Genomic DNA, 22,365 nt, shown 5'->3' with positions numbered 1-22,365 from the left:
CAGTCTGCCTGAGGGGGAAAACAAAGCTAACAGCTCGCAGCAGGTTACAATTAGGAAATAATAATAAGAAAAGGATATAAGTACCAATAGTATAACGTTACCACAGTGTGTGCATACGTGTCTAGCGTTTCAGCGAATTGACAACTTGGCATCATTAATAATCTATGAGGTGCATCTCACTTGACTTACCAGCAAACTTTCCAAGTTTACGGAAGATCTGGGGTCTCTGATCATGTCCTCCAGCTTCTTCTGCCGGGTTTCCATCCTCCTCTCGGCGCCCAGCGACATGACTGCGGCGGCGGTCGTTAAAGGCTAAAGTAAAAATATGAACAGGTTTTTCCCCAAAGCGTTTGAGTTTTACATGTGAAACCTCTTTGTTCCTGGCTAATGGCCGTGGGCCTAGCGGAGCAGCCTTGGGCTCGCAGCCCACCCAACTCGCCTCCAACAGGAATAGTGTGCACAATGAGGAGAAAATATTCCCAGAGCAGAGAGGCTTCCCAAAACTTCACCAAGTGAGCGGGCCTGCAGTTAGCCAGCTATTTGGCCCCGAGCTAATAAACACAACGCTACGCTCGGATTATCACCTCCCGTTAAATGAAAGATGCATTTTTCCAACTCGGCGATAAAAGTTTGAATTTGGAGATACCAGCAACAGGCAGCAGGGCGTTTTCTTTGCCCCCCTCTCCTCCCCTTCCCTTTGGGTTTTGGCCGCTTGGAAACGCTCTGCAGTCGCTTTTTTTTTTCGAGAAAACCCCGCTTCGTTTCACCCCATTCAAAGGTGTTTGAAGCCCGTTAGTATCGTAGTTTATCCTCGGTGCTGCCACAAGTCTGAAAGGGCGATAATGTCTGTTCTCCCGCGCTGAATTTTTAATAAGCAGACTCTCTCTTCCTGGATTTCTTCTTGCATTTTCGTATTTGCCCTCCTCGTTTAGTCCTCGTCACGACCCTCGGTCCCCGAAAATATACAAGTTTGATTTGTAGAGAAAAGTCCTGCGGCCGCTGAATTCTTCACCGTTCACTCACATCTACACATCTACACACACACACACACACACACACACACACACACACACACACACACACACACACACACACACACACACACACACACACACACACACACACACACACACACACAGAGCCTGAACTATCTCCTCCCCCTGACATCAACACACCGAGGACTCAGTTACCCATAAGCCACCTGTCCTGTCCCGCACCTCTCTACCTCTCTTTCTGTAGGCTACCTGTCTAAGCTAATATAAAAGCAACAATTACCATTAAATACACATTCTTAAATACATAATCAAACAAAAAAGTTATATTTTTCATAAAATATGGGATTCATTTCTTACATTTTTGAAATCAATACCTGATAACCTAACTTCTTGAAGGTCCCATATTGATTTTTTTGATTATAAAGCAGGTCTAGGTTCTATGTTAATGCTGTGAAAGTATCAAAGCGCTCAGTCCACAGAGAAATGCACACAGCCCTTATTCAGAAACTGACCCTTAAAACCAGCTGTCAGGACTTCTGTAACTATGTGATGTCACAACATAGTATCTTATTGACTGACTGTTTTCAGCGTGATCTAATAAAAATAAAGCAGATTTCAGGTAAACACTCACACTCACCGACCTGTTGTTACTAGAGCTCCAGAGAGAAGCCTGAGGGAGGAGTTGTAAAACTACATTGAGATGGTTTTCGGTTCTTAAAACCACAAATATATCTTCTTATGGATCAACGCTTCAAATAAAACACAGGAGAAGAGGAAAATATGGGACTTTTAAATTTGGTGAGACTGTACCCCTTTTTTTTCTTCTTCTCTTTTGATATACAGGTATGTAGCAACGTATGCCCATAAGCACTAAGGTATATGTGTAAGTAATTTCATTAGTCATAATTTATCATCATCATTGTGTAAACCATCATTGTTTTCATAAACACTGATGAGAATCAGTTCATGGGTGAGAGATTGGGAAGAAGGGAGGGAAATTGTTTCAAGGAATACTTGAATAATATGACGAAACCTCTCTGGAAAAGTGCTGTATAATGCTCAAAATCACTAAAGATAAGTGATACAAAAATATGACTGGATGGAGGTCAAGAAACCTTTTCTCTGATTGGCTTTGACTCCTACAACATTCCTGAAATTACATGTTAAAAATAAAGTTAACTTCTACCCTTGGGATTTGTAGAAATGTTCCAGCTTTGTAAGTTTCATAGTTATGGCTAAAAATTAAATCTAGTGGAAGGAATCCCAAACCATCACCAAAATACAGTATGGTTATTATTTTCCTGGCCAAAGTGCTAATTCGTCCAAATTTCATGCAAATCCATTAATTTATTTCTGCAATATTCTGCACAGTGATCAACCTTTATAGTCACCATATAATCTATTCCTGGTCCTTTCTAAACCGCGGTGAAATCAAATTAGCAATAATAATATTAAGGATAATATGCACTCTTAGGGGTCTCTGACAAAATAATGAGTAGTTTAAATTTCACTAGGATTAATTAGGTGAAAATTTAGATTAACTAAATGATCTCAGCTACAAAAAGAATGGGGCAAACGGTGGGGGTGTGTCTAATATATGTCAGTGTGTGTTTTTGTATAGTCAACAGATAAAGCGTATTCTGTTTCACACAACAGAGGGAGCAGTTAGACCACAGATGCTTCCCTTCACCCTCCAGCCACTTACAGAAATGTAGCTTCATTATCATGAACTGTTGTATTTTTTACAGATATACCTTTTCTGCTACTCTCCCTTTTAATTATGCAATACAACAGTCATTCAGCTTGTAGCCATTTACATCTGTTACTCAGCTGTTGCGTGGTTGCTCCTTCCAAGGTAAAATCTTGAGTCACCGACAGGAAGTGATGCATTTTCCAGTTTCTTTATTTGGCATAGTTACTTAGTTTGCATATGGAGCTGGTGCAGCAGGGAGGGAACAGACAAACATACCCAGTATAGCAGCTGATGTACTGTTTGTTTGAAAGGTGATATCTGGGAAATGTCGTGTGAAACAACGTAGGAATGAGCTGCTGGTGACACAGACTGAAGAGCCTGCTCACATCCCATCTTTTCACCTGTAAAATCACATCACAATGTTTTCAGCAATCACACTGCTTCACTTGTAGTAGATAGATTAAGCGAGGGATTAGACAGCTACTATTTTGAACCCATGCGGCCACTTGGCCAGGGTCACTGCATCTTGACTCATTGTGTAAACCAATATATAATGCCATTTATTAACGCCAATCTGATCTGAACTAACAAGATATTGTAATGCGCTGACCCATGATCTTGTGTGACCTTTAATTGGTCAGTGGTACCACCAAGACAAGTGCAACCACCTGCTGCTGCAAATGACCAAACTTAACAGCTCATATACGTGGATGTGGATATCATTTCACCGGTTCACAGAACACATTAAGTTGTTGATGAAGTTTTAAATGAGTCAGCTAATATTAAAATATGTGTTTTCTCAAACATTTGTCTGATTACAGCTGTAGGAGCATTTTCAGGATCCAGCAAAATTGTAGATGTGGTTGCAAGATCCATAAGTCATCTCTGCATAGTTAGTCTCAGTGTATAACACAGGAAATATTGTTTTAAATTGTATTAAATATTGTTTATAGGTACAACAAAGGTTGAAAAAAAAGGTCTGCATTCAAATACACTACATGAAGATGTGTATGTCATTGATCATGAGAACATAACCACCCATTATCCCTCACTGGTTCCGTCTCTGTGGATCTTTTGGCTGTTGTTGCTACAGAGGAGGTTGATCTACAACAGTAACAGTTGCCCATGTGTACTCATAGTTCACAGAGCCTTTGATTTCTGAAGCAACAGAAAGAAACAAACTGATGTCCTACTGGTTGTGCTCAAAATCACATTAAATCTCACATCATTTCCTCATAACGTTTGTTTTTTTCTTGTGGTTTTTTTTCCTTTTTTTTCTTGTAACTTTGTTAATTTCTGTACATTAATATGTAGGTTTTTATAGTTTTTTGTTGTTGTTTTCTTTTTTTCACTGCAGACATTTTGACTTATCACAGTAAGAAAAGCACCAGTTCTACTAATAACATTAAGAGTGGCTTTGTTCTATTCTAGTGTCCCAGTAATCCATGACAGTAAGCCAGCGTGAACAATACCAGGACCCTGAAACTGAAGCAGCTAAATGGAATCCAGCCATTATTGATTTTATTATCTATACCTGTGAAATTTCAAAATATCTGCTGTGAAAATAGTGTATTGATTTATTATTATTGTGTCTTATTCTGAATTGATTCAAATGTAGGACTTTTTATCAGGACTACTGAAAATGATTGAAATAATGACAACAATAACTATTACTAATGCTAATAACAATATATCATTAGTAAGTATATTATCCTAAAAATAAAAATAAGATCATAAGACCATCATAGTTTGACTGTTGTATTGTAAGCCTTTTATTGTGTGATCAATAAATTGGTTCCACTTCTTATTTTTATCTCCACTATGAGGAAATCTTTTCCCATCACGTTCCTACTGAGGACAGGGCCAATACTTTGAGAAGCCATAAGATGGCACCACAGACCATTACATTCACACTCCTCATCTGCAGCAGGTCAGAAGCACTTCAGACTGAATACATTAACAAACGGGTAAATGTAATATGTAAATGAGATTTTAAAAATTGATATAAACTATTGGAAAAAGAGTATGAAGAGTCACTTAGAGTGGGTATATTTCTAAAACAGATAATACTCCACTGACACCACATCATGACTTCTGTTGAGTTATTTACATTATATAAGAAATAATATTATTTTGTTAAATTTTATCCGTCCATGTTAATCAGTTTGTAAATTTTATATTCACTCACTCTTACAACCAAAGATTAACTTTCATTATTATAAAATGTATTGAAACACTTAATTGCTTGAGAGTTCATTATTAACGATATTTTAGCATAACTGTAACTGTAAGCACGGAAGGTCTATCATTCTTGTTTTTTGTTTGCATATTATACTTGGTTGACCATTTGTTGCCATGGTTTCTTAAAATGGGCTTGAAGGGCAATATCATATACGGTATATATCATAATATCATACTAATCAAATGTTGTCATGTGGACTAGATTGTTCACATCTTGAAGTTCATGTTCAATCAACAAATACGGAGCACTGCAAACTGCAGTATATTACAATTAAAAAGCACAAATGCACTGAATAATTTCCTTTGTGTTTATATTAAAGATTTTATTGCAGAAAATGTGAACTGAATAATATGACACCTCTGATATTCACATGCAACCTATTAATCATATTTTCACAGGTTTCCACTGGCTTTCTGACAGGTTGTAAATTATGTGGCGAAACGATGAATCAAGTCAAAAAATTATGTGGCGAAACGATGAATCAAGTCAAAATCTCCCAATAACCAGTTCTAAAAGAGATACATTTTTAGTTTAATGTTGTCTGTCATCACACTGTGTAGTCTCACCTGTATATGTGTAGTTGTCCTCCAGGAACATGTACACAGAAATGTATTTGAACAGATATGACCCGTCTGAAACAGAGTTGTGTGTTCCTCTTATTTATTTGTCTTCATGAGCAATTCACTGGGTAAAACAAATACTGTTACAACACAAAAAATGATTATTTTCCAAAGCAAGTTTGACCACCTGTTATGTACATGTTACAACGTCATAATAAAAAGACAGAAGATCATCTCCTCATATTACTGTTTTCTCCATTTTAATAATTAAAAAAGCATTTCACTGTTCACCAGGCATTTACATTGGAATCGAATGCTCAGGTCAAACCACCTTCACTTTTTTTTAATTATTTGCAAATGCAAAACTTGTCAACAATAAATAATATTATAAAATGTACACAAAAAGATTGACAGCCCACCACGAGTTAAAACGTTGAACAGATTGGATGTTTAGGAACAAGAAAGTTGGGGGGAGGGTTTCTTAGCAAAAGTGTGACAGTCCATACAAGTTACAGAAAAAGCTGATCATCTATACATTGACACTAGCAAGATAACAAAGTTGTTGTTTCTGGTATATTTCATTTTGTACAAAGAAGAGAGAGTCTTCTTTACAAGCGAGTATCATTGTCTTAACTGTAGAGATTATACAAGCAAGAGTTAAGGCAACTTCTCTGTTGTTTCTGAAAAGTAACATGAAGTCATGTCATGTTTTATTTTGTCTGTGGACCACTCGTCTCTATTAGGTTTGGAGTTAGTTGTCATTGCATAATTCAGGCTGTTGACCAAGGCCTGTAGTCTATCATCAAAAAAAGGAATGCTGGAGATTTGTCACGAGTCTGTTTGTCATCACAAAGACTGATTCAGTGGTCCGGGATTTCCATGTGAGAGTTAGGGTTTGATATCTTCAGCATCTGTCTCCAACACGGACAGTACACTGTTTGTAACGCCAACACAACATGGTGCAGGTTAGGAGCAGACGTAACATGCGTGTTGTTTTGTCTGTATGTGTGTGTGTGTGTGTGTGTGTGTGTGTGTGTGTGTGTGTGCGTGTGTGTGTGTGTGTGAAGGCGTCAAGCAGAAGTAGAAGCAGATGTAACCATGGATTTTGGGTAGTTCCTCGTTAGAAATCAAGCCCTCTCAACCTTTTTCAAACAGTATGAGAGCTCTGGTATAGAGAACGACCCAGTTAGAGAATTCTGGGAGATAAAGCAGTCGTCAGAAAGAAATTGTAAATTTGACCTGATGATGGCACCAGAGGAAAGGTCAGGAAAAGGTCACCAAACCACTTAGCATTTGTCCTCTGGGGGGCAAATTTAAAGGAATATTTTCACATTTTGGTGAAATACACAGCAGCCAGTTAGCTTAGCTTACCATAAAGAACAGACACAGACAACATATTTAGTGAGCTTTAGAGCGTTGGGCAGAGCCAGGCTAGTTTCCCCTGTTCCCAGTCTTTATGAAAATCTAAGCTAACCAGCAGCTGCCTGTGGCTTCACATTTGACATACAAGTGGTATAACTCTCTTCATCTAACTCTCTGCAAGACGGCAAATATGCGAATGTCCCAAAATGTTGAACTATTCCTTTAACTGAATTCCGACAGTTTTGGATCTTGTTTTTTATAAAGCTGATATTTTGTCCTGAGGGTGGCGCTAGAAGAAAACTAATGCAGAGGCCAAATTGGAAAGGATGCATGCTCTGATTAATGTTTGTCTGCTTAGTATATTTTATGGCAATCTACTACCCACATGGCCATCATTAATCTATGCCACCAACACGACAAAAATTTACCAGTTTACATGTCCTATAATAACTTTGTACAGGACACAGCTGAATTTAAAGGCTCATGTCCTCTAAAATCCTGGCTGTGGCCCTGGTTTTGGATTGTTATGTGTTTGTTAAAGAGCACAGACACTAGAAACAGTGTCCAGTTTCTGGATTCCATCAACCCTGCTTTTTATGTTTACACTGGCAAGATTTCAGATGAGAAAACTCACAGTTTGATAGAGAAATATCAATTTCGAAATAGGGCTTCATTTGCTCTATTTTTATTCTTCTGATATAAACTGTAATTTAAGAAATGTAGTGCATGTATAAATCTGTGAATTCCAGACTGGAGCATTTCTACTGATGGCCAAATGCAATTCAGCAAAAGGTAAAGAGGACAGTAGCAGGCAGCTTAAAAAGAATATTTTCACTGCGTTTGCTTGGAGAGAAATGAAGCAACGGCGAGGAAATTCTCAAAGTGATACCAAAGCTGGGCCTTGGCAAGCGGCAGGCTAAGCCTAAATGCCTGACTAACAGGCAACAGATAGAGTTGCACACTGCTTATTCTGAGTCAACACTCTGTAATCTCAGCTGGGCTCTCTGCTTGCACCTGCCTCACACACACACACACACACACACATACACAAAGTTAAATTTACTGTGTGCATTGTGTGTTTGCATCCGACACCAGCACGTATGCTTATTACAGGTGAGTAAGTGTATGAGTAAATGTTGGGCCTCATTTGGGCAAAGAATGGATCACACAGTGTCTCATCATGACAGAGCGAAATAAAACAAAGGCTGCAGGTAGAACAGTGAGATAGGAGGTTGCAGAGCAATGTAGACATCTAATGTAACACGTGACCGAGAATCCTTCATCTCCTGTATTATGTTTTTAATCCTGAACTTTACTCGCAGTGTCACATATGGCAGGCCTTTACGGACTGAGTAAACCATAAAGACAGATAACAGGGTAATACTGCTTTTGACATCTACTTGTGTTCTCCTCTGTCTTTTAAAATAAGTGCTTTTTATTTTGGCAACTATAAATTATGTGGTCAAATCTTTAGTTTGAAGTCCCATCTCCACTGAAAACTGGGTGACATGTTTTGTTTCAACACACCAGAGGCCTTTGGCATATGATAATACCTTGTATCGCACTGGTAAAATGTGCCCCCTCCATAGGAGTGTAAACTAAATGCTGTGTCCCAGCTCACAGGCTGAAGCCAGAGTGTAAGTGGATCAGATCAAACTGGATCAGTGACAGTTTGTGTTGCTTTTACTTAAACTGCCCCAATAGAGCACAACACTGAATCAAGGACAACACTGCCTATAGATTTGGCTTAAAAAAAAGAATTGGCAAAAAATGAAGTAACTTGGCAGGATCAGTGGACACACAGGAGGCGATGCTTAAATATTTTCCAAATTATGTTCAAAATGTGTTTTTATTGTTGAAATATTCCTGTAGTTTTACTTCAGCAGTTTTTCACCAGGTCCCAAAAGAATTATTTATGAAAGAGCTGGCTTCCCTCTGCCCCCTCTAAATTCAGTGCAGTCAGTCTCAAACTAACCCATGACAGGAACATCACTGGTAATGTATTATAGAAAAGATTAAGTGCTAGCCTGCGGTAGCAAGTACCCATTGCAGTTTGGCAGAGTTTCTACTTTGCCATGCCATCCCAGTTTTTTTGGAGGTGCAGTAAGCCTTGAAATGTTCTCAAACAGCAGGAGCCCGTATTACTGTTACTCGCAAGGCTCACTGTTTAAGCACACAGACCGTGTTCCCGAGGGCGTGAAAATGTAAATAGTATGAGTGATTATCTTGACAACTCTGTCTCGTTCTTGTGTAACAGTATATATATCTAAATTCAGTAAAATTTACAAGCAAACAAACCGATGCAACAGGAAAAATGGCAGAGATTGCATGATTCCACCCACACACCACTGCTTGCTGGTGAAGGTTAATATTTTATCCTCCAGTTTGCTGATTCAATAAGAATCATTCTCAACACAAATGCTGATTTTTTTTTGTCCGCGGACAGTTTTCCAGCTCTTTAAATTGCCCATCAGTCATATTGTATTCATGCTTGTTATGCTTTTTTTTTTGTTTTTAGCTGCCACCCTTTAGATTCACCCAGAATACTTGGTGTCAGGTTGGCAAGTACATTTTTTTTCAGGTTGTGGACAAGCAAAGGCCAAGAAGATAGTGCAGAATTTCTATTTTTGCCAGCTTTGTGGCTCTATGGTCAAACATTTGTGAAATTAGTCTATACCTTAGTGACAAGTTTTGTGAGAAAAAAACAACACTTACTGGAGCAGAGATTTGGTACCTGTGGCGTGGCATCAGTCTGGACCAAAACAGGAGCATTTCAAAGAGGGATGAAAATCTCCCCCTCGCGTATTTCCCAACAGTGAGTTTGACTATCGGACACTATAGTGCATTCCATAGTAAGAGACATTACAGAGAGCACTTGCTTTGATAGGGGAGGGTGGATAAGGTAAAGGGGGCAGTGTGGGCTGAGAGTCTCTAAATGAGGAGACAAGCAGCCGGGTAAAGTCCTCCTGTTGTAAGGATATACTGTCTGCAGTTTGAAGGTGGAACGATCCTGCTGGCCACGGCGTCGAGTCTGTAGAAGTTCAGTCTATTAGAGTATCTGTCACACAGACAAAAGGAGTCCTGTCCGCTCTACTATGATACATGTCAACATGTTTGGTTGGACTCTCATCAGTCGTTGAAGGCGATTTGTGGTGCTGGTAGACTGGACGATGGGTGAGGACAAAGAACAAAGTGTGTGTGTGTGTTTGTGTGTGTGTGTGTGTGAGTGTGAATGTGCGTGAACATGTGCAGTGGTGTAGTTGGGAGGGGTGGGATTTGGAGGTGGGGGTGGACAAGTGAGTGTCGTTGATGGCACTGCGTCCCTCAGAGCATCCATCTGTGAAACAGAGTGGGAGGAGAACTAGAATGAGTCAGTGGGTGAGCTACCCCCCCCCCCCCCCCCCCCCCCCCCCCCCCCCCCCCCCCCAGCTGTTTTGGCTAAAGTTGGTGCATGAATTCAAGAGAATAGAGGGTGTTCAGTTCAAACCACACAAGAACAGCTTTGGTGTTAAAATCTTTAAACTGAAGAAAAAGCTGATTCTCAGCATTGCTTCCTAATTTTGGGTTTATTTTCTTTGGTACACGCAATCAGAATCAGCTTGAGGACACTTTTGGGCAAATAAAGAATTAAATATTCAGTGTCTGCTTCTCTGGTGGCATGAATTTTACATAATGTTTTAGGTATTTCATAATGAATGCCTTGTGAATGCCTTATTGTAGACAAGTGGCAAAGGTGAGATACAGAAAACAGGTTTTGCACTCTCGTATATCAGTGACCAAAAATTGTCCATCTGAAGGTTGAGGTACATTTTCTCCATTGCTCCCATGATTCATTTCAGCTGCTGGTATGCTTTTAGCAGTGATAACGATTAACATCTTTTGTCATTATTAATTACTCTAATTCAGAGCACTCGCCTCATCTTACCACAACTTGAATTGGGCTTCAATTGCTCTTGAATACAATTTCATTTAATTAACAACTCTACTAGTGCATCATTAAATTTGTTATTAATGTGCTGAATAAATCCTTTGACATGAAATACTTCTCATTTCCATTCAGAAACATTCAGAGGTAATCTGCCAGTCAGAGCAGGGCTCAAATTACAGAGGGGGTGGGGATTCTCTGATCCCCTGGTTAAGACTTGGACAAAAAAAAAAAAAAAAAAAGAGGTAAAAACAACAGTTTGGGGGATTGAAACCTTTAAATAGCCTTCTCACTCATAATTGTAAATATTACAATATATTTTCTATTCATGCCTGGAAGAATCTTGTAATAAAAAGTGGACAATACCATTTCTTAACCTTGACGTTAGCAGAACTCGTCTGCCTGCCTCACTCCCATTAGCGGCTCAGTGGGAGCCACTAAAGTCTCTGCCCCAGTGTGTCACGCAGACACTGTAGCAGTAGCTAACTATCGAGCTTGACTAATACACTTTACTTCCGTACCTTCAGTTTTTAGATAACTAATGTTAGCACCCTTTCATTTCCAATATTAGCTTGTCATTTCATTATGTTATATAAAAGACTAACTAAACCAGTTAGTCAGGTAGTTAGTCTTTTACCTTTTTGATTTTGGCTTTTATAATTTGGCTTTATAATTTGGCTTTTATAATAGTCACCCTCTTGGTTTTCATTCAGGAATTCTATGGAATACTTCCATTTTATGCTACTTTATACTTCCACTCCACTACACACAGAAGGAAATATTGTAATTTCTACTCTACTACATTTATTGGACAGCTTTAGTTAAACAAGCCAGATACTGTAAGGACTGAAATATTTCAGTTCACTGAAGCACGCAGAGAGAAGTCGTACCCCCTGATAGTCATTGTATAATAACATTGTGTGAAATGAAAATATATATGTAATGTTTCATAAATATTCAAATTCAAAAATTCATAATGTATCAGCTGAACACAAGCTCCAGCAAGAAATGCTTTAAAAAAGAATCACAACAAAATAAACTGTGCATGCATAATATCTTGTATGTGGCCATTTATAGTTTTTTAATCTCATATTGAGTCTTAAAATTTTATTTTAATATAGTTAAGTTCATTTGTGCTCTCTAAGTGCTTGGGTAAGACACCTGGGATAATCCTAGAAATCCCCTGAATCATCCAGATGTATTAACACCTCCTCTTTAGGTGTGCAGTTTCATTTCATCTTTTCACAAATGGGTTTCATATCATGTTCCCTCCTGATTCACTAACCCTGTAAGAGGCTTTTCAGAGTCAGTCCCTGTGAGTGCCCCCCCAGGTGACATTCAAATACATCACCTGCACATCTGTCACAGTGGAGTTGAAGCTTAGGAACATGTACTCTGACAGAATTTTTGGATAATAATTCAGCTGACAAAACTGTGTGCACTGTCTGCCCTTGAATCAAGCATCTTAATGTGAAATTCTCTATTTAATTTTATTTAAAATAATCATGATACACTGGACAAAATAAAATAATCCTGTCCACATTTTAAGATGATAAGTATGAATAGTAATAGTAAAGAACAATTTGGAGGTAAAGGAGATTATTTTAAATAGTTCAAAGATGCACAATGGGGAGAGGGAGAAATTTGAAACATCAGAAGTGATTATTTGAAGGGTACCCTGCTGTGAACTTCAAAATGTCACTGAATAAATCTGTGTGACTTTATACAAAGTGTGCACAACTGGGTGAAAGTGTGGAGGCCCACTGATGTGAACCCACCTCATTTGTTTTGATTGCGGATTCGCAGACACCTCCTCTTCAGCGGCGGCTCCAGCTCGGGGCTGCCGGCTGCTGATAGAGGGGCGCTGATGGAACAGGACAGGATGGCCGTCTTGTCAGCACCGGGCTTTGGCACAGGCTGGATGACCACGCAGCCTCCGGTAGACAGCAGCGGCAGGGCATAGGCATGCTCGCCCTCATCCAAGCTGGATTCAGGGTCTGGTTTACCCTCTACTGTGTTTACCATCTCGTCTTGTGCTGAGTCCCGCTTCCCCGGCTCCCAATCTCCAACTGAGCAATTGTTCTCTTTCAGTGCCTCACGCTCCAGCTCTCCGTTGGCTGGCTGCTCCTCTGACTCACCTTCTCCTGCAATCCCGTCCCCTTTTCGGTCAGGGAAAGACTCAAAGGCAGGAGTGAGAAGCGAATGCCATCCTGTTCCGTTGACTATGACATTACATGGGGCGCCAGGGCTAGCTTGGAGTTGTGGCAGGGGTTGGGGCTGGGTCCGTGCTGAGCCTGATAAGGGTGGTGGGGTCAGGTTGGAGATAGAGGGGTTTAGCTGGCTGACTGGAGGATCAGCATTGCAAGAAGGGCTGTTATTGCCGGAGGATGGGCCCGATGAGTCCAGTGTGTTTGAGTGTGTGCCCCCTTCCAGCTGCGGAGCACTGAGGAGGCCCTGTGAGAGGACCCCCCCACCACCATTGTGACAGCCCTTCCCTTCCCTCCCCAGCCCAGCGACTGGTGGAGATCTTGATTCAGCCTCTGCCTCTACTTTGACCTGGACCTCAGGTAGCATCCTCTGAATTACCTGCTGTTGGCACAACCTCTGGCCCACTGTTAGATCAATCACACCGTCCATTAGTCTGGGGCTGCTGGTTAGACACAGATTGCCTGAATTTTCCTCTGCCTTCACAGTCAGGTCCACCATTGCCGTCCTGCTTCTTTCTGAGCGTAAAGGAGAGAGACGTTCTGCACCAGCTGGCTCTGCTTTCTGCTCCCCTCTGTCACCTCCAGAGGAACCTGGAGAGTGGGGCCCAGAGGCTGAAGAGTCCGATGACTCTGGAGCACCGCGGACAGAGCCATTGCTCTCCGGCTGGTCCCTGGAAGATTTGGGGTTAAAGGGAATTGGGATTGGAATGGGGATTGGGACTGGGAGGGGTACAATGACAGGGTAAGGGACCAAGAGAGTTGGTGGAGGTACCAATGGGGCCAAGGATGGCATGCCAAAGTTCATCATTGGGGGCAGGGGGATGGGTCCATTGGGCATCATGTTGACTGGGGGGAAAGGAGGGAGACCTGGCATGGGGATACCAGGGTGGGGGGGCATCATGCCGGGGTTGGGATTGGATGATGGGTGGACATGCGGAGACAGCATGGGCCTGTGCATGGGGCTTGATGCTGGACCAAGGGTCCTTGGGGGAGGGGGTGGACCAATACCAGGGATGATGGGGTTTGAAAGTGGGCTGTTGGGCCCTGCTGGGTGGGCAGAGGGGCGAAGAAACGGTGGACGGATCTGCTGCATCATTTGATGCTCCATGAACAGAGGCAGGGGCATAGGCCCCCTGGGTGTCATTACCATGGGTGGGCTACCAGAGGGAACACCGACTGGTGGGTGCAAAGTGGGAACAGGTGGAGGGGGAAGTGTGGGGCTCTCGTGGGGTCTGGGTGTGGAGATCTTGGCTGAGGAGGAGGAGGATGGGGAGCACACGGCAGCAGTGTCTGAGGGTGAGGTGGCAGAAGAAGTGGAAGGGGCCAAAGCAGAGGTGTTGGAGGGCCCCCCTGGTGAGGGAGCTTTACGACGTAGGTCCGTTAACGGTGTTCCCCAGGATTCAGGAGTGAGCAGCTGTACCCCTCCACTGCACTCCAGCTTACCCTCCCCACCAGGCCCATGTCCTGGGTTACACAGTGCTCCAGGCAGCGCGGCCTGGGTCTCCTTGTAGAAAATGTCCATCTTATATTGGTTCAGGCATTTGGCACTGCAGAACTGCAGCCTCCGCTCACCAGCACCAAAGTCCAGGTACTCCTTAGTGTGGCGAATATGTTTGCACCAGTCACACACCTACAACAAAAACACACACAATACACACACTGAATCAGCACCTGTCACCCTGCATACAAAAGACTTCTAATTTGCTCTTGATGGAATACAACACAATCTCCTTTGAAGTGTGGTAAAGCAGAAGCTCAGCCTCCATACCATCTGGAGATAGACACATTTAAAAAAGATTCTCTTTAAGGAAACTGATGCTGTTTCTAAAGACTCTTACATATCTATAAAAAGACTCATGCCTGTATGTATTCCGTTTATGTAATGTATGGTGTGTGTTTGTGCATGCATCTACAGTGATGTGTTTCCTCTACTGAGTGGTAAAGGTGCATTGATGATGACATTCTGCTGCTGAAGTGACTTTGTCTTTAACTTTCTGTCCGAACAGGGAATGAGCATTTACACCTTCTGTCGGCAACAGAGTCTCATGTAACCACAGATCCCTAGGAGACCAAAGCCTGGACAAAAAGATTTTTTCCTCAGATATGTGGTTGTATGTGCCAACTAGTAGACAGACATTATACATAGGTCACTTTAAATGCTACAGAGATCTAGTTTAATGTTTGTCCTGATCAATACTGAATTACATAGAAGCCTACTGCAGCAAGTTTTAGCTTTGAAGCATTTTGCACCTCAGGCCACACCCCAGATCAGTAATGGTCTGAGAAGGCATTTTAACTGTTGTAAAGACTTGTTTTAACTCTTCAGAGGTTATTGTTGCAATAGCTTAATGCAGAACTTTTTGATTTTCTCTTTTAAGCTCTGCAGTTTATAACAGAAACATACACAGTCATGTTTGCTAAAACAGAATATTGTTGCCATGTTGCTGTTCGTAATTTGGCTGAACGTACATACAGGATGTGACTACCTTTGGTGGCTCCTGCAGTAGTGAGTATCACTGAAAATGAAATTTTTTCTTTTAAGGATCTGTATCAGCACCTTTGGGACACTATATGTGTTACTTTCTCAACACAAAATCCATTTAGGCATGTTGTGAAAGGACAGCTGTACTATACTATATTATGTGGACAACCACAATCTTTCAGGAATAGAGCTGCATTTAGGATGACCGTTCCACAATGTTACAACTATCTGAGAATTATGAATACATTCATTTTCACTGCTCAATTCTATTCTTCATGTTTACTGAAATCCAATCACAATAAATTGTCTTAAAGCTCTTTTTGGAACGGATCCAAATCAATCATTATTCTTTGTTTATTACTGTAGCTATTAATTTGAATGACAAGATCATTAGCAGATCAACTTTTAAGCGTAGCATTGGAATTTGTAAAGAATAATAAGATTATTAAAGTTTAGTTTCAAACTAAATTTCTCCTGGTGTGCTGTGCGTTGAGGCAGGTTCACTTCTGTATGCAGAGAGCAAACCAGACCTGGATGCCAACATGAGGAGGTTCAAATGAGAAGGTGTCTTTCTTACTCACTGCAGTGGCAAAGATCCCAAAACACCTTGCTGTACAGTTTCATCACTGTTACACACCTTTTCAGCACAAAAAGTGCAAATTTTTCTTTGGGAAGAAAATGAATGTGACCCTGGTGGAGCTGATAGCAGTGGGCGAGCCCTGAACACGGAGTTACTCGTCAGGCCACACACAGCTCACTCTGTCAGCTCTGGGAGGAGTGGCAGGTCCTCGCTGGAGATAATTAAGGCATTAATCAGTTGTCAGACCCCTCAACGACATCCATCCATCACACAGACCCTTAAGCCCCCCTGCTGAATGTTAATAAGTTGAAGGATGCAACCGGAAGGTGGATAGACTCCTCTTTGCACACTGCGTAACAACACTGGTATGTTTGGCAGGATGCTGCCTGGCAGCAGCTGAAAGACTCACATGGGCTATTTGGGCAGATGTACTGTAGCACTGACCAGGAATTCCAAAGAATACATAGCATGCTGTCCTGCAGCTGCCGCACATGTAAAACATCAGGTTCTTTACATAGATTATGTGTTTTACATCAGTAATACAAGCAGAGCCATCTTTCAAAAGGACAACAGTTTTTTTAAAGATGAACTGTTGTTCTGCATTTGTGATAAATTCAGAGTCATTGTGCAGTGTCTCAGGCGGGATCAGGAAATTCTGAAACTAACAAATGAATAGAGCTTGGGTCAAGCACCTGGATAACATAAGAACCTGCAGCAGAAACAGATCAGACTTGACTGCTCAGCTTAAACACTACAGCGGTGGTGCTCAGATGTTCAGTCCCTCGAATTCGACATGTTTTAACTGCCCATACAGTCCTAGCTAATTCAATGAGCCATGACTGAGTAAGAGTCAAAAAGGTGCTCTCGCAAGTTGAGTTTGATAATGGTAGGCCCCGGATATTTTAAATAATAAATGTACTGAAATTTTCCTCAACTCAGAAAGACAGATGGAGAGCACTTAACGACTTTCTGCACTGTGAGTGAAATTTCACTGCGCATTACGCTAATGGAGTTGTGCTTTCTCTCTCTCTCTCTCTCTTCCCACTCCTGCACACAGATGTTTGCAGTTGAATGTAATTATGGTCATTTATTTCCATCGTGGCCAACGAACCAGCATCGGTGGTGTAGTTTAACCGTTTGCATTACAACAATTATCGTGCTTCCAAACCAGTGCAATCACCTCAGTGGTCATTGTTTTTTCCCCCTCTCACCCTCTGACCCTGTGAACAAGCCTGTGAAATTTAAGAATCCCAAGATCAAGCACAAGCTAGTTGTAATGTGTGATTAGGTTAGATTAACAAGCTAAGTGAGGCGATTCTTGAAATAGTGATCGGAGGCCAGTCTCAGGGGTTAAGGGATTGGATGAAGAGTATTTTATTGCTGCAGTCACGGGAAAGAAAGAGGTTTCACAAGACTTTAGCCCCGTTTATACAGAGATCCTGCTATACTGCCATTAGGAAGAGCCCTCATAAAACCGCCTTTGCTTGTTTACACTGAACCAAACAAAGCCGGCATGATCAGAGGCACAGCAGCGTCAGTGTCTGTCTCGCCATGCTGGCTCCCACACAGATGTTCATCCAGCTCTGTGACTATCTTAAAGGCAGAACAACAATGCGCCACCCCCCACCCCCCATGCTGCATTCATACCTTTTATACAGAACGGTGAGGTGGAATAAAGGTGCAAAATTACCCCCTAGGACAGGATGCGTAAAGGGAACTATATAGGTTGTGGATCAACAGGTTGCAGAGCAGGAGGAGAAAGTTACAGGCAGTGAAGAAGAGGAAGAGGTTGCAGATGTTAAAGAGATTGCAGAGGATGTGGAGGATTTAGATAATAAGGAGGAAGAAGTGGAGGAGGATGCATAGGGTTAAGAGGCTGGAGAGTGTGAGACAGTGAAAAGAATGTGAGGCTTCAGAAGAGGCTGCAGTGCCTGAAGTGGTTTTATATGTAGCATGAGGAGGTTTCTGAGAATGAAGCAGGAAAAGTGCATAAAGGGACACGATTGTATATCCCCCTGTTCAGGTCGATATGTGATTCTTTTGGCCCTTCTGAGATTGCTGGCATAATCACATAGGATCACGCAGGATAGGATCATAGATTAAGACACATGAAAATGAACCAGGTGCTTGAAGCGAGCCAGTCGCTTGGTTTTTGATCAATCAGGTGGTCTCACACACCAAACTGTCGGCAGCAAACTATCCACTGCTGACAATTCAAGTCCATCAGTCATGTGAAGAGGCAAAGACAAACACTGCGCTTGTTGCACTGTGGATTCAGTCCAGAGTCTAGATTAGGTAGCAAGAGACTGCCATCTTAAAGCACCTGGTCCATTGGAAAAAGAAAACAGAGTAAAGCCCCACTAAGTTTGCACAAGAAAATTAAACTTTGGCAATGCTTAACAGACCATCTGCAACATGTGGACTTATTACTATGATTAGCCAAACTATCAGTTTACAGTGGCCTCATGTATTGAAATATCTGTTGCAATAGTTATAATTAGCTGGATTACAAAAGGGGAAACATATATAGTTCACATCCTTTCCAGTGTTTTATATTGGCCCCACTGTGTATCTGATTTATTCATTAAAAGCTGAATGGAGCATGAAAAGTTTAAACTGTAGATAAAAGCCAGAGAGGACGAGAGCTACACTCCCTATAAGGCTGCTCTTATCACAGCCAGCCATCACCATCAGTCTTTATGGATGTGACATACAAAGGCCATTCTCACTTGGCCAGGTGAAACTCAATTGCACTATATTTCACAGCACACACTCACGCACACACAGTGAGTAAAATAACTCCCGCTGTAAGAATGATGAGACAGACCTGCTGGATTTTATTTGAATGTCACTGCAGCAGACTGGATCTCTCTGAGACCAAATATCTCTGTTGGCATGGGGCAGTGTTGTGCATCTTCACTTAAAGCCAAAGTCTGACATTTTGGGAATTTTGCTTTCTTGTTGAGAAACAAGACATGAGATCGATACTCATGGCTCAATGCAAAATATGAAGCTACAGCCTGCAGCTGATCTGCTCAGCATAAAGACTGGAAACAGATAACATAACAAAATCCGCCTACCACCGGATGAACACCTCATATCTTATTTGTTTAATCCGAACAAAACTAAAAGTGCAAAAACGACAAGTTGTGGTTTTAGGGGGATTACATGCTGGACTGTTTGGTTTTTGCATGGACTGAACAAACAAGGTGCTGGCAGGCAGACTTTGTGACGTTAAGACGGACCCTGGGTAGCTGGTTCCTCTTGTTTTCTAACCAGCTGCTGGCTGTAGCTTCATATTTAGCGTTCAGGTATTCAAATGGTATTGAACTCTGTAACTCGCAGCAACAAGGCAAATAAGCATGATTCCCAAACTATGGTTTTAAAGGTCTATTACTGCCTGGGTCCATTTTCCATCGTTCTGTACCCACCAAAGTGAGATCAGGAAACACAGCAATGTTACTAAAAGGAGGACCGAGACATGAGCAGTCAGACAATCAGACAAGTCGTAAACAACAGCTATCTAAACCGCTTTATTTAGAGGTAAAACTGAATGTCTGTAATAAATGCTAATGTGCCCTCACTGCTAAAGTATGTCAGGACAAAGGTCCAGGAAGTCTGTCTGTAAGACAGTCAGACCTCAGCAGTTAACTTGAGTACAGTGTTATTATCAGACATACAGTATGTCATAAATGCCATAGAAATGATAGTTAAAACTACTGTACTTAAAATGTTAAAATGCTCATTAAATATCAAAAATAAATAAGCAAATCCACACATTATTAGTTTCATCATAAATGTGTTACCATTGCAATAATATTATACCCACTTTAATTCCGGATGAGTTTACATTTGTCTGATATTTCCCAACATAAGTCACTGAATATAATGCACAATGAAAATGAGCAAAGCAAATGATTCCACATGCAAAAAGTTATGAAAAGCTCAAACTTAAATGTATGAAAACTTTATGTAAAACAGGAGAGCCTCTTGTGTACTGTGTCTTATTGTTTGCGCTGAGTCTAATGTTTGATGTTTAATCTCTACTTTTACAGTAATGCCCAACTATGACCAGTCCAGTGGCATGTCAGGAACAAAAGACTAGAAAATTATAGACTTTTAACAAAGAACAACATCAAAACATATTTGTGCAGTAGCCATCAAGCTTAAACTCTATCTGGTGTTAAATGGTTATGGTCCTTACAAGCACATCGCTGTTTGTCTTGAAGACAAGCCTGGGCGTGTCCTGAGTAAAGCTGTTCTGGGGTAATTTCCCACCGAGGCCATCGTCGTCTCTCGCCTGGGGGGGAGAAATAATGGCTTCTTTTTACGAATGGACAAAATAAACAGGTGAACAGAGGCAACAAGGAAACTCAGAAATGGAAAACAACATTGAGAAAGATGAACAGAAATGGTGACTGCAAAATGGGTGAACAATCATTGGTTTGTAGACAAACCAATCAACAGGAGTCTCTGAAACAAAACCGTGTGTGAGTTTGTGTGCATGCATGTGCATGAGTGAGGAGTCTGCAAGACATTTAGATCAGACATTCAAAGTGCTGCCCACTACCACAGCAGTGTGAGTTCATTCAAACACCCATTTCTTTAAGACAAAAATCTGAAATTAAACACATTTAAAATTAAAAACAACTTTAGTGTAAAATATGTGGAATACCTTGAAGACTATAAGATCTCTTTTATAAACAGTGGCGTCAATAGCCTGAGACCACTTTCCCATTGGGAAAAGTGACTTGGGGAGGTGGTCTCACACACCTCGTAGATATTTGTAGCAAGTTATTAAGAGAGACATCCCGTAATCCATCCAGAAAACATGAGTGTTTTCCCTACTCTTGTCTGCTCAGGTTGAACCTAGGTGGAGCTTTTCCTGAGAAATACATTTACATTACATTTCTGTTTTAACCTGTAATTTTGGGAAAGAAGGTATTCATATTTACACATGTGCTTTACAAACAAATTATGTTTTTTTTCATTTAACTAAATTGACTGAATAAAAGTAAACTTAATTTTTACAATCATGTTGGCAGCCATTTTTCCACTGGTTTGCTGACACCTCTGTGGTTCTTAGTTATCAGAAGTTGTGGATATCTTCCACTCGGAATAACAACTAAGAGGCTGAAGTCTCTCCCACTCAACTGTTATTTCTATTACGGTGTGAACAACAAGACTTGAACTGAGCGTAATTAGCATTAAAATTGGAGGTTGTCCCACCCTAACAGGTGCGACAAAGCTAACCAAGCTAAGAGCACAGGAGATGTTAATCAAGTACAGTCTGTTCACACCCACACTGTTCTGAGTAAAAGTCAAATCAGTCAAATGAAAACACCTGTGTGGGTGAATCGTGAGTTGCCTCCATCAATTTAACTGATCACATGATACCGAGCCACAGTGATAGCTAAAGTTACCTCTGTGCCAGTCAAAGCTAAAGGAACATTTGCTTTGTTTGACAGCTTTTTGTCCTAGTTTTGAACAATACAACATGAGGTTAGCATCGTGTTTTAGTAGGAAACCTCAAACACTGCCAGAGAGAAATTGGCCAGACCCTTGCAGATTTAATAAAATAATTTCATATCATATGGTTAAAGCCACTTGGAGGTTGCTAAGTAAAAAGCATTTAATTTTCAATATATAATATTAGAACTGTTTGGCTTGGAGACGATTACAACATTGTGTTAAAAAATGAAATACTGTGGTTGACTGATAACATAACACTATTCTGCAGTTTTGGGGTGAACAAATAAATCCCTGCACTTTGTGACCCTTGCCAAAAATGGAAACATGAGGTAAACTAAGATAATGTGATTAATTCCCTCAAATGGTGGCTGTTGTAATATTACAATAAAGAAAGTCCTTTAATCATTTATACCGGCTGGAAAAGGAGCCACCTTCTCCTGCACTCTGTGAGTCATTCATTATGCACAGTGTGAAAACTGAGGCAGTCGGTGCTGTTGTGCCAGGTGTGGGCAATTTTGCTACAAAGAAGTTACTGGAGGAGCTTTGACTGGCATGACGCCAAATTGCTCCATTGTGTTTCAATAAATGAAATGCACCTTTATATAATATAGACCTCAGTGTGATATAATTAGTTCATATTTTACAGCCACAGGGCACTGAGCCACAGTTATCAGAAATGAAGATTTGACCTCAATTACACATGTTCATCATGCCGTTTGCAGCCCTCAAGCTGACATTTCATCCTGAGTTTGTGCCATTGACAGGTGAACCACTGGCCTGAGCATCTTTCTTTCATATCATGTTCCCTTTAAATTGCTCGCTGCAACCTTTGATTTGTTCTGGGTAA

General features: G+C 41.1%; 2 protein-coding genes across 5 annotated transcripts in view; both read right to left on the bottom strand.

The window, feature by feature from the left end:
* The window catches only part of rock2a (rho-associated, coiled-coil containing protein kinase 2a), a 33,470-nt gene extending 32,418 nt beyond the window's left edge, over positions 1-1,052 (bottom strand). Inside the window, exon 1 of the mRNA XM_056393162.1 lies at positions 190-1,052. Coding sequence (XP_056249137.1) covers positions 190-288 — 99 coding nt within the window. The 5' untranslated portion in view covers positions 289-1,052. The remainder of the gene's footprint in view (positions 1-189) is intronic.
* Positions 1,053-5,728: 4,676 nt separating this feature from the next.
* Positions 5,729-22,365, bottom strand: part of sobpa (sine oculis binding protein homolog (Drosophila) a) — a 41,621-nt gene continuing 24,984 nt past the window's right edge. For 2 of the 4 annotated variants that reach the window (XM_056393824.1, XM_056393825.1), the window contains 3 exons: positions 20,251-20,346; positions 12,556-14,614; positions 5,729-10,189 (listed from right to left, as the gene is read on the bottom strand). In XM_056393824.1, the coding sequence (XP_056249799.1) occupies positions 12,557-14,614; positions 20,251-20,346 (2,154 nt within the window). In that variant the 3' untranslated portion in view covers positions 5,729-10,189; position 12,556. The remainder of the gene's footprint in view (positions 10,190-12,555; positions 14,615-20,250; positions 20,347-22,365) is intronic. The other 2 variants (XM_056393826.1, XM_056393827.1) reach the window with 1 other exon arrangement.

Source organism: Seriola aureovittata, chromosome 13, assembly GCF_021018895.1.
Source record: "Seriola aureovittata isolate HTS-2021-v1 ecotype China chromosome 13, ASM2101889v1, whole genome shotgun sequence".
NCBI lineage: Eukaryota > Metazoa > Chordata > Actinopteri > Carangiformes > Carangidae > Seriola > Seriola aureovittata.
This window is presented reverse-complemented; position numbering and strand designations above follow the sequence as displayed.